The 12,598-nt window shown below is 38.4% G+C and overlaps 1 protein-coding gene across 2 annotated transcripts in view; it reads right to left on the bottom strand.

Annotated features, from left to right (window-relative positions):
• The window catches only part of KLRG1 (killer cell lectin like receptor G1), a 35,834-nt gene continuing 23,675 nt past the window's right edge, over positions 440-12,598 (bottom strand). For both annotated transcript variants that reach the window (XM_018048526.1, XM_005680887.3), the window contains exons 4-5: positions 2,023-2,123; positions 440-1,670 (exon numbers count right to left, since the gene is read on the bottom strand). In XM_018048526.1, the coding sequence (XP_017904015.1) occupies positions 1,556-1,670; positions 2,023-2,123 (216 nt within the window). In that variant the 3' untranslated portion in view covers positions 440-1,555. The remainder of the gene's footprint in view (positions 1,671-2,022; positions 2,124-12,598) is intronic.

The raw sequence follows: 12,598 nt of genomic DNA, 5'->3' as shown, positions 1-12,598 counted from the left end.
CACCAACATTAGAGCTCTACTGTGGTGTCAGAGGGTGTGGACTGGTTTGTTTTGTCTTAATTACTATTGTTTTCAAGTTGTACAGGTAAAAGATAAAAACATTCTCATTTTTAAAAGTTCATCCTACAAAAGAAAAAATAAAGGAAGTAAGTTGGTTATTTAATCATTTTAATATTGATAGATATTTAAATAGTTTCTAATTTTTTCCTGATGACTAGGTCTCTATACAGTATGTGTTCAGTGCCAAATAAAGGGTGCTATTCCCAAATATATTAATATATGTATGTAGCATTCACCATTTCTAGATTAAACTAGTCCTCTGCTCAAATGTGTAGGATTAAGCGAGGATTCAGATGTACCATGTTTCTTGCTCAATTCCTCTAATCAATTCATGAGCTAATAGAAACAACTAGAATAAGAAATTTTAAATTCCATTTTTTTTTATTCAAGCATTGAATATTCACGATACAAGCAAGCACTATTTTAGGTGTTTGGGATACAAGGTCGGATTTGATACAGTCTTTGTCCTAACAATAATACAAAAGGGAAATTTAATAAACATCACAATCCATATCATCAACAGTACAGAATTACAATCTCCTCATCTTTCCCTCCTGTATCTTTTCTTTCTCTTTGCTTTACTGACCTACAATAAGCACTTGTTTTATCTCTAAGATTCTATTGACAATGCTGTGCCTTCTTTCCCTTTGATTTTATTTGTCATTAGGTCCTACTAATCCCTTCTCTATCTCTAAACGACACCTTGTTTCTCATCTATGCCCAACCCTATTAAGGATAAATAATGTTTTTATTATTTTTTAGTCATTTGTGCCAAAAATAATTGGGAGATCAATCCACATAAACTGCTTCTGTAAATTTTCCTCTAAAATAATGCCTTACCAGACTGCCCACATTTCACATTATGAGATTAATACGCAAATCACAGTCATAACAAGGAAAATATAGTCACACACTGGTTTATTCAGCCACAACTATGCATTTTCGAAAAAAACTAAATTCAGTCAAGGCCAGTTATTTATGGAAGTCTGAAGAGCTGAGACACAAAGCACCACCCTGCTCTCTCTCATTCACCTTCCACAACTTATCTCAAGCTTTACCTGCAAAGAGGCACTGTTAGGATAAAAACATATTATCGGGGAGGAGTAGCATGTCAACCCACTAGCACACAGAAAAATCCTGTAGTACACTGGCAATAGCACATATTTGCACAGATTTCATCAGCTTAGCTCAGAATATAACATTTTAAAGGTACATTTTTGACAGAGATGATGGGGATGACTAAGCCAACAACCTTAGTCACTGGAGAGAGGGATACTAAAAACCTTATCTATTTCACTAATTTGCCTACACTCTTTAAAGTGTTAAGATAACATCTAAGTTCTCGCAAAGAGAGTCCAGCAAGAAGCCATCAATCCCAGGGAGGCGGCATTAATTTCACATCTAATTTATGTGCTAGAAGGGCAGCATTCACTAAAGGTGTACTCACGAGAGGTCATCTCCCTCTTTTTAGGGAGCCACAGGACAGAATAAACATTTATCCACGTCTGACCTTCTTACAGACCCACGGCAAAGGAACTTCACAGCTAGAGGCTTGGAGACCATCTTTGCTGATGGTACCACACTTCTGTACCAAGCTGTTTGAAGCAATTCTGTAAGGAACCAAAAAAATCAATCACTTAAGATGACGTGCAGTAAAGGAGTTCTCAAGCATGAGAAAAAAAAAAAAAAAAAGAGCAAATTCTTTCTCCCATTCAGACCTCACTTCTCTCAGCTCCCAAAACTGGAGAATAAAAATTACTCATTGTTCTCTTGAAAATGTCCTCTCTTTTTTTCTTGCCCTTATCAACTATTGATTTCCGTCCTTGTTTCCTTTTCCTTTCCTCTCCTCTCCATCCATTATCCTTGATCTATTTCCCCAGACATATAATTTCTTTTCCCCTTTTCTTTTCTCTTCTCCCTCTCTCTCTCTCTCTCTCTCTGCACTCTTTTGAAGCCCCTTACCTTGAGACATTTAAGGCTGATCCATCTTCCCACCTCCAGCCAGAACTGTTTCTCAGACCAATCCAGTAAAATTCCTGACTGAGGAGATTTTGGAGCCAGATCTAAATGAGAGGTTGCAGAAGATGAAAAAAGGTAGGAAAAAATGCAGAAAGTTTAAAAAGAGATGTAGGGTCATGGTAACACCATTATTCCTTACACCCTCTCTCATCACTGTTATTTATGAACTGAATGTGTGTGTCCCCTCCCTCCCCAGAGCGCTATGTTGAAGCTCTGATATCACAAAGTGATGGCATTTGGAAGTAGCCTGGGCAGTAATTAGGTTTAGATGCGGTCTTCAGGGTGGGACCCACACTAAAAATGGGATTGAAAGTGAAAGTGAAGTCTCTCAGTAGTGTCCGGCTCTTTGCGACCCCATGGACTGTAACCTACCAGGCTCCTCCATTCATGGGATTCTCCAGGCAAGAATACTGGAGTGGGTTGCCATTTCCTTCTCCAGGGGATATTCCCAACGCAGGGATTGAACCCGGGTCTCCCGCCTTGCAGCCAAACGCTTTAACCTCTGAGCCACCAGGGAAGCACCCCCCCAAAAAAAATGGGATTAATGCTCTTAAAGAAGAGGAGAAGGCTTCCCAGGTGGCTTAGTGGTAAAGAATCCACCTGCCAATGACATAAGACATATGTGGGTTTGATCCCTGGATCAGGAAGATCCACTGGAGGAGGGCATGGCAACCCACTCCAGTATTCTTGTCTGGAGAATTTCATGGACAGACGAGCTTTGTGGGCTACAGTCCATAGGATAACAAAAAGTCAGACATGACTGATGCGACTTAGCATGCAGTCTCTCACCACCACATGAGAGGGCAGCTGTCTGCAAGCCAGAAAGAAGTTTCTCACCAGAAACCAAGTCTACCAGCATCTTGATCTTGGACTTGGCCTCCAGAACTCTGAGAAAGAAATGTCTGCGGCCTAAGCTCCCCCACCCTGTCTATGGTTTATAGCAGTCCTAGCAGACTGAAACAACCACCTACTGCAAATAACTACTCTCTCTTTCAAACCTTCGTTCTAGAGATGTGTTGGATGCAGAGTGCAATACTTCCTAGAATTGAACTTCATGCCTATAATTACATTCTGAGATCATGACAGATAAGATAGCTATTACATCTCTACCTTCCAACGCAACTTCTTCCTTAATTAGATGGAGCACCAAATAGGTATTCAGATAAATACCAGATAAATACATATTCAGATAACTTTGAAAGAAGAAAAGCTAAATACTGCTGTGAACACACTCATATTTCACATCATCATTTAACATATATGTTATTATTAAACTTGCAACAATGTATTTGCATTGTTATTTTTTCCCCTACTAAACTCCCATTCTCCAAGTCCTCATCAATCTTGCATATGGCAAGAAAAAATAAACACAGTTCTTAAGGAAAAAGCTGATGGTAAGGTTAAGTTGGTTATACTCTTTACATGTCCCAAGCTACCCACTAGAATACAAATAAGATTCTTTGCTCTGTTGAGTCTGACAGGAAAATGAAGGAGTTTATATCCTAATGGAATTGTCTCTAGAAATAAAATGGACTAAAATATAGGTTAAATCCCAGAAGATTAATTTTGTATAGGATTTGGTGCTAGTGTAATAAATATATTTAGCAACAAGTAAACTACCACCTTGGATATGGCCCTATATTCCCAGCAAGTACTTCATTGTGTATGCTGGTGGGGGGGACAGAGTCTGAAGTGTAAAGGAAGGGTAGGATAAATGAAATGACATCCTAATTTCCAGATTAGCTGGAAACCTTTTGTGCATTATTTAAACAATTTGCTTAAAATGATTATTTAAATTAGGAAAAAAAGTGAGTTTATCCTCATTCTTCCAATGGGATTATAAGAATAACTGTCCGTCTCTTTCTTCCTCGCATTTCATTGGGAGGAATGACAGCTAATGAAACGCAAAAATGAATAGACTTCATTCATTAAATAAATAAATAAACACAGACCTCAATTAGAGTCTGAAGAGCTGGGATTCGATAATACTCACAAACTACAATCCTACACTTGATCACTACTCTCAAGATCCATACAATTCAAAGTCACATGATTCTGCCAGCTTACTACTTCTCCCTGATGAGACTGGACAGGGCAAATGTTTACTGGATCACTCTCACTTGAAAATCAACATCCCACTTGAAAGGAGCTTTTGGAACCAGAGTGCGATTATCTCTGGGTTCTACGGACTCATGAATGATGTGTATGCGTTACTGTAGAAGCAGCATAAAAGCATAAACAAGAGTGTGACCTCAGAAGGCTTATCTTGCGGAGAAGGTGTGAACTAGAGCAATGAGGTGCTATGTCACTTTAGAACTAGTAATGTTTGGTTATACCTTAGAGAGGAAAAAGTACAAAACCTAAAAGCAAGATGAAGACAGAACACAAATGAAACCAGATACATTTTTTTCTTTCCTTTTCATTTTATTTTTAAGGTCAATATTTATGTCTTACACACGCACACATATGCTTTTGCAGGCAATATTTTTAAATTATAATTAAAATACTGCTAAGGTATAGAACATACTCCTTACACTGCCAAAATGAACATGGTTTACAGGATATAGCTAAGATATTTCGGCCCATATGGAGATAAACTACTAAAATACCAAAGCTACTAAATTGGACATATCTTTGATTGGCTAACTTAATTTCGGGGACTATATACTAAATAACTAACCTTAAGGAAATAATTCATATAAATATGTTTGTAGCTACTTAAAAATTGGAAATCAGATTATTTTCTAGAAATAGGAAAACAGTTAAGCAAAAATATAATAATACAGAATTTTAAAAGATAAGTATCTGTAATGATTTAACGTGTGGAAAAAGGACTGAAATTATGCTACGTTAGAAAAGCAAAACATAAACATATGGTATCCAAAAAGCCTAGATATTTACAAAGGGTAAACATGTAATTTTAAATAACAGGTATGTTATATTTTCAAATAATATAATTTACATTTTTCTTCAATCTCCAGACACTTTTTCAGGTGAAGTACGTAAAACAATACATGTAGTTCTTAATTTGAAAAAAAAAAGTACAATACAGTGTACCCGTAAAATTATTTAAATCTATTGTTTTCAATTTAGAGTTACTTCACTTGAAAATGTGTCTGGAAGGCTGAATAAACACACATTGAGCATATTATGTGAAAGTTTAACAAATATACTATTTAAAAATAACTTTATCCTCTGTTTCCAGACTTTTCAAATAAATCTTATAGAATGTAAGCACTGACTGCTGCTGCTGCTAAGTCGCTTCGGTCGTGTCCGACTCTGTGCAACCCCATAGAAGGCAGCCCACCAGGCTCCCCCATCCCTGGGATTCTCCAAGCAAGAACACTGGAGTGGGTTGCCATTTCCTTTTCCTATACATGAAAGTGAAAAGTGAAAGTGAAGTCGCTCAGTCGTGTCCAACTCTTAGGGACCCCATGGACTGCAGCCTACCAGGCTCCTCCGTCCATGGGATTTTCCAGGCAAGAGTACTGGAGAGGGGTGCCATTGCGTTCTCCGAAGCATTGACTACTAGCATATAAAAACATGCAGATACCTTAAGAGATTTAAGGGAAACTTGACAGGGTACAAAATTACTAGAATTTAATATTGACAAGAATTTCCCCTATAATTTTGTGTACGTGCACAATACTAAAAGTTAGTGAGCCTTGCTCGGGAAACCGAGCACTCTCTTTAAAAGAGTGAAACGCTGGGGTCCCACGAACTGGGGTGGCAGGAGGACCCGCACTCCCGCTTCCCTAAGTCTCCAGGGCGCACCTGCCCACAGCAACGGGCACGTTCTTGCTCCCTGCAACGCCCAGGAGGGACGTCGGCTCCACCCAGGGAGCAACAAAGGAGGAGCCCAAGAGATGAGGTTCTCGGCTAACCTGCTCCTGCAAAAAAGAGGAAATCAGAGTGGAAGCCAAAAAATGGCGGCAGGAAAGGATAAAATTTCAAATCAAAAAAAAAAAAAACAAAAAAAAACCCACAAACAAAAGGGGAAAAAGGAGAACGAGGGAAACAGGCTAACCAAGAGACAAGATTTACCTGCAGAAAACAGAAACTAAGAGAGAGGAGAACCCAGCCTCTGATGAAGCAGGAGACAAAAGAAGCCAGATCTGATTCAAATCACCGCCCTGTCTTAGTGGTTCCTGTCTCCCTTCTTGCACAATACAGGGCAATACGTTTATCAACTACTTTGTAAATGCAAAACTGTGAGTAGCTCTGGAAACATTTTTAAGAAGGAGGAAATTCAACCTTATTCCATTTTTTAAGTGCTAACTGCTTTTCTTTAAGAGGTGAAATCATTTACCGGTTTTTTGTGGGGTTTTTTGTTTTGTTTTTTTTTTTTTTTTTTGGTACAACCAGAAAATAGAGGGATATTGAATACAGAGGCTTTGACTGTCTTGGGTGTCAGCTTAACATTGCATAGAGGGGGTAGATTTTACATCCTCCAATGCAAAGCACACTAAATGGCAATTTGGAGTCAGTTGTGTGTTTAACATGTCTTGGACACTTTGAACTACTTTTATTCCCATGTTGGTTTTGGTGAAATTGTTTCTTAAAGAAAAACCATGCCTTGATCTCCGCTCTCCCTGTCAGAATTTTGTGTACTCTGTAACATCTTTGTTCAGGTAGTACCATTTTCCTAGTTAACTTTCTTCATCTGCTGTGAAAGATTAATGTCATATACACTACTAATGAATTTTCAAATTGTGAATCTGTGGGACATATGATATAACAGCGTATGAACACTTAAGGCATTCATACTTAACATACTGTTAAGACAAGTTTGCCTTCACATTTTAAACTGGAGAGTAACTTGGATAATTGTTCAGAAAAGAATCACAATTACATGGGGTTTTTCTTAGATTTTTGGTACAAATGTTAAGAATTATACACAAATTTAAACTTCTGTATACCGGTAAATCATAAAGAAAATCAACCCTGAATATTCATTGGAAGGACTGGTGCTGAAGCTGAAGCTCCAATACTTTGGCCACCTGATGCAAAGAACTGACTCACTGGAAAAGACCCTGATGCTGGGAAAGACTGAAGGCAGGAGAAGGGGACGACAGAGGATGAGATGGTTGGATGGCATCAGTGACTCAATGGACATAAGTTTGAGCAAACTCTGGGAGATAGTAATGGACAGGGAAGGTTGGCAGGCTACAGTCCATGGGTTCACAAAGAGTCAGACATGACTTACTGACTGAACAACACAGCAAAATACTGATCTTCAAAACCATCAGTACAGTTTCAATTATGAAAGAAAAAAAATAGTAAAACACTGTCCATCAACAGGTGAATGGATAAACAAAATGTGGTCCTATCCATGTAACAGAATAGTATTCAGCCTTTAGAAGGAATGAAATTCTGATACCTGCTACAGCACAGACGTACCTTGGAAACATGCCCAACAAAAGAAGCCAGTGAAATGAAATAAGTCAGATACAAAAGGATATAAGAGGAAAATTCAGAGATAAAGATTAGACTAGTAGTCACCAGGGTCTGGGGGGTGGGGTTATGGGGAGTTACTGTTAAATGGGTGTGGAGTTTCTATTTGGGGTGATATAAAAGGTTCTGGAAATGAACAGTGGTCACAGTTGTAAAACGATCTGAATATACTTAATTCCACTTAATTATATACTTGAAAGTTGTCAAAATAGTAAGTTGTATGTTATTGATGCTTTACCACACTTTTTAAGTTAAAAAAAAAAAGGAGTGAGAAGTATCCTAACCTACCTACCAAAGGTATGCTTTGGGGCGAAGTTCATAATGGTTGCTTTATCTGGTTATGAAGAAAGGGTGACAAATACACACACATTACCCAGACTACAAAGACCTCAAGCAAAACAGTTCTCCTATCATCTACCATCTGCTTCCAGCCATTTAGTTCTATCTTCTAACACATCATTTCAGATTTCCTCAGAAGGGAAAAACTCGATTCAACAAATCATAATTTACTTTGTGATACATATTTTACTGAAATTTTACACTCTGGGAGACAGAAAAGAAAAACAAAAGTTATTTCAAATCTGGGCTTTATTTCAAGTGTCAAGGAGAATTAAAGTGGAAAGAAGGAAAACTAAAATGAAGTGATTCCTCCTACGTTAAAAAAAAATTTCACATAGATTGTTCTCAATTAATACTTGTAACGATTCTGGAAAAAAATAATTTCTCCACTTGGTACATGAGGAAATTGAGAGTCAAAGAGGTTAAGAAACTTGCTGAAGCTCACATAGCTAGTAAGCAATTTAGTAAAAACAAACTCATGTCTGTCTGAAAGAAATTAAGCTCTTTTCATTACCTGAATCTACTTTACATTATGGGGGAAAGTGACCATGTTATCATAGTGTTTGTAGTCACAGAAGGAAATTCGATATAATTAGATGGCTTCCCTCGTGGCTCAAAGGGTAAAGAGTCTGCCTGCAATGTGGGAGACCTGGGTTCAGTCCCTGGGTCAGGAATATCCCCTGGAGAAGGAAATGGCAACCCACTCCGGTACTCTTGCCTGGAAAATCCCGTGGACAGACAAGCCTGGTAGGCTACAGTCCATGGGGTAGCAGAGTCGGACACGACTGAGCGACTTCACTTTCACTTTCACTTCCCTAAATACAAGAAAAGCCAATACTGAAATTTCAGGGAGAAGATAGGGACAATCGCAAAGTTATAAACTCTAACAGGGATGATAGTTCAAGTTGAACGAGAGATTGTTAAAGCAATAAAGTCTGAAGATATAATCTCAAATTATGATAATGAGGAAGAAAGACATTATGCAGCAAGGAGCATCAGGATAGGTTGAAAGAAACCAAAGTATTTCCACAGGGAAAACTCTTTAGTCAATATATATTTTAAAATAACACACCAACAACTATAAGAAACAAAAGTTAACGATCAAAATAAACTTATCTATATGCAGAAAAAACAACAACAAAAATCAAGAATTTGAACATATCTAAAGATCAATTCTTCAGATGATGATTGCAGCCGTGAAATTAAACGACGCTTACTCCTTGGAAGAAAAGTTATGACCAACCTAGATACCATACTGAAAAGCAGAGACATTACTTTGCCAACAAAGGTCCTTCTAGTCAAAGCTATGGTTTTTCCAGTGGTCATGTATGGATGTGAGAGTTGGACTATGAAGAAAGCTGAGTGCCAAAGAATTCATGCTTTTGAACTGTGGTGCTGGAGAAGACTCTTGAGAGTCCCTTGGACTGCAAGGAGATCCAACCAATCCATTCTAAAGGAGATCAGCCCTGAGATTTCTTAGGAAGGAATGATGCTAAAGCTGAAACTCCAGTACTTTGGAGACCTCATGCAAAGAGTTGACTCATTGGAAAAGACTCTGACGCTGGGAGGGATTGGGGGCAGGAGGAGAAGGGGACGACAGAGGATGAGATGGCTGGATGGCATCACTGACTCGATGGATGTGAGTCTGAAAGAACTCGGGAGTTGGTGATGGACAAAGAGGCCTGGCGTGCTGTGATTCATGGGGTCGCAAAGAGTCAGACACGACTGAGCAACTGAACTGACTGAACTGAAAGATAAATTCAAAGAACAGGAAGAGCAAAAAAGAGTAGTTGCTATAAGATAAACAGAACACTGAGGAAATAATAGGACAATCCAACTTCAATTTTTTTATTTTCTCAAAAACAAATCTTGAAGTCCAAGGCACAAAAAAAAGATAATAAGTGAACACATCAGCATATAATTTTCATGTAAATAAATTTTTAAGGATAGTAAAAAAAAAAATAAGTGAACACCTCACTATTTAAAAATATTTAAATCCCAAGGGCCATAAAATACACATCCTACATTCAAATTCAAATAATATTCTAAACATGTACAGCAAAGAAAAGGAACCAGAAGACAAATAACTGGAAAAGTGATTTCATTTTTCAGTGTGCACAAGATGGATTCTGAAAGCTGTCAAACACAATATTTCTGTAAGACTTTAAAAGGTAGGTTGGTATGGACTTTAAAATCTGGCTCTGTAAAGAAAGTTTGGCTCTGTCAGAATTGTAGCCTTGGACTTGCTCACTAACTCTTCTGAATTTTATTCGCTCAATGAAATAGAGTGGTTGAATTCTACTTCATAGAATATGCTGTGAAGATTAAGAATAATAAAATAGAAGTGAATTCCTATCACATAGCAGGTGCTCAACACACAGTAGTTTCTATTTTTATTATTTTCATTATAAGCTTGGCTATCTATAACAGATCTAATAGAGGGACTATAGTTATATATCTTACTGAAAGATAACTATTTAACAGTGTAAGAGGGACACTTCTGATTGCCTTGGAGCCTCTAGCATAGAGCAAACTAATTCCCTAGCAGTATTCTCCACCACTGGAATGTGAGAAAACTTTGGTTCTCATAGATTTTTATGCTGTTTTGGTAGCTGTTTAGAACTAAGTAGTGCTAGCGGTAAAGAATCTGCCTGCCAATCCAAGAGACCCAAGAGATGCAAGTTTGATCCCTGGGTTGGGAAGATCCCTTGGAGGAGGGCCATGGCAACCCACTGCAGTATTCTTAGCCAAAGAATTCCATGGGTAATGGAGCCTGGCGGGCTACAGTCCCTAGGGTCACAAAGAGTAGAATACAACTGAAGCAACTTGTCATGTGCAATCCTAGGAAAAGCAAGCATTTATCTTAAATTAGTATATAAATATTGCCATGAGAATAAAAGAATAATGACACTGGTACAACAAAGTCAATAGACTAGATATAAGTCAAGTTGGTTTTACAAGATCTTACAAAAGCTGAGGGCAAGAAAAAGAATCGGGCCAGAGAACCAAGCAAAATTCCACAGGAAAGTCAGATATAAGACTTATCTGTAGTTGCTATGCAATCTCTCAGGAATATTCTACTGAGAGCATAGAATATCCTTTCCAGGACTGGTCTGAATCAAGGGTCCTTAAAAGGAAATAAACCAGTTTTGGAAATGCAGCCAGTCTAACTCTGTTCAGCTTACTCAATGGTAGATCGGGATTTACAGTAAGTAGAGAAAGAATGGAAAGATGAAATCCTTTAACACTCATCCATTCTTCCAGGGGACCTCAGAGAAACAGAACCACGCCCACCTCCCAGCTATCCTGGGCTGAAGCCGTCATTATCACACTGCAATTATGGTAGCTGCCTCTCTGCGATTCTCCAAGGCACTGTCTTGTATTATGATTCACTACTCTGTTTATCAGTGTTTGCTCAACAGTATTTCAAGCTGTCTGCTCACTTCTGCTATTGATTTCACCCAGCCTAAGAACTCAGATGCAGTTGTATCAGAATGAGAATAGGAGTTGCTGCAAAAAGGTCCAGAAAGCAAGGTTATTATTACTAGGTGCCACAAAACCACAATTCAGTAGGTCTAAAGAATACACCCCAGTGCATTCTGTCACCTAGTTTATGGAAGGATAAAGGAAAAGTAAATCACAGAAGTGGACTGATTTGAAGTTAGAGTGTATGCAGAATTTCAAAGGAATGAGTATTCTTTTGACAGACAACAGGAATCCAGACGCTTTAGTCTTCTCTTAAAATAGGAAGTTACAGACTTTATAGACCATATGTTTTCTCCAACTGCTTCAGAGTAATTCATTTCCTGTCAGAATTTCCCCCAAGGGATGTTTAATATTGTTGAATTCTTAATAAACTCTTCTCTGTGAATCTACCCCAAAAGGAAGATGTAAAACAATATCAAAACACAAAACTCACCATGAAATTAGCACAAAATCCTAAGGAGGATTCCTTATTTTCTTTGCATATGTTATTTAAGTTGACAAGTTAGAATTTGATTTATTTTCATGCCAGGTAACCTCAGGATGTCAACTCCTTGTGTTACTTTCAGATGCTCCAGGATTCATAAAGAACTCGCTTCCTGACAGTTAGGTGGACAGGAAGGATCTGAGAGGCCAGTAGGAAGAGGAGCCCAGCAGTTCAACTCTGCGAGGAGTATAAATTCACACACAATACTTTCCTTCCTTCTTTCTCAAGTTTCTGAAACTGCTTCTTCCTCATGCCCTCAACACAATCCCAACTGATTCCTCGTCTAGACCTTTCTGAATTCAAATAAATGAAGGCAAAATATTATGAAGAAGGCATTAAGTCCCCAAGCTACCTCTTTCCCTCCATCCCAAGTTCCACCAGCTCTTACTGGTGAGAGAGAGGTGGTGAAACTCGTAAAGTGAGTAAAGTGCCTCTTTACTGTTACACTCATATGTGTCTGGATCTAATGATTCCTTTTATGAGATCTGTGAAAGTGAAGTGAAAGTGAAAGTTGCTCAGTCGTGTCTAACTCTTTGAGACCCCATGGACTATACAGTCCTTGGAATTCTCCATGCTAGAATATTGGATTGGGTAGCCTTTCCCTTATCCAGGGAATCTTCCCAATCCAGGGATTGAACCCAGGTCTCCTGCATTGCAGGTGGATTCTTCACCGGCTGAGCCACAATGGAAGCCCTGTATTTATGGTCTAATTCTTCTCCGTAATACTCACCATCTTGCCACTTCCAACACATGCAC

Source organism: Capra hircus, chromosome 5 (genome assembly GCF_001704415.2).
Source record: "Capra hircus breed San Clemente chromosome 5, ASM170441v1, whole genome shotgun sequence".
NCBI classification, from domain to species: domain Eukaryota; kingdom Metazoa; phylum Chordata; class Mammalia; order Artiodactyla; family Bovidae; genus Capra; species Capra hircus.
Note: the sequence above shows the minus strand (reverse complement) of the source record. Positions and strands in the feature narration are given on the sequence as shown.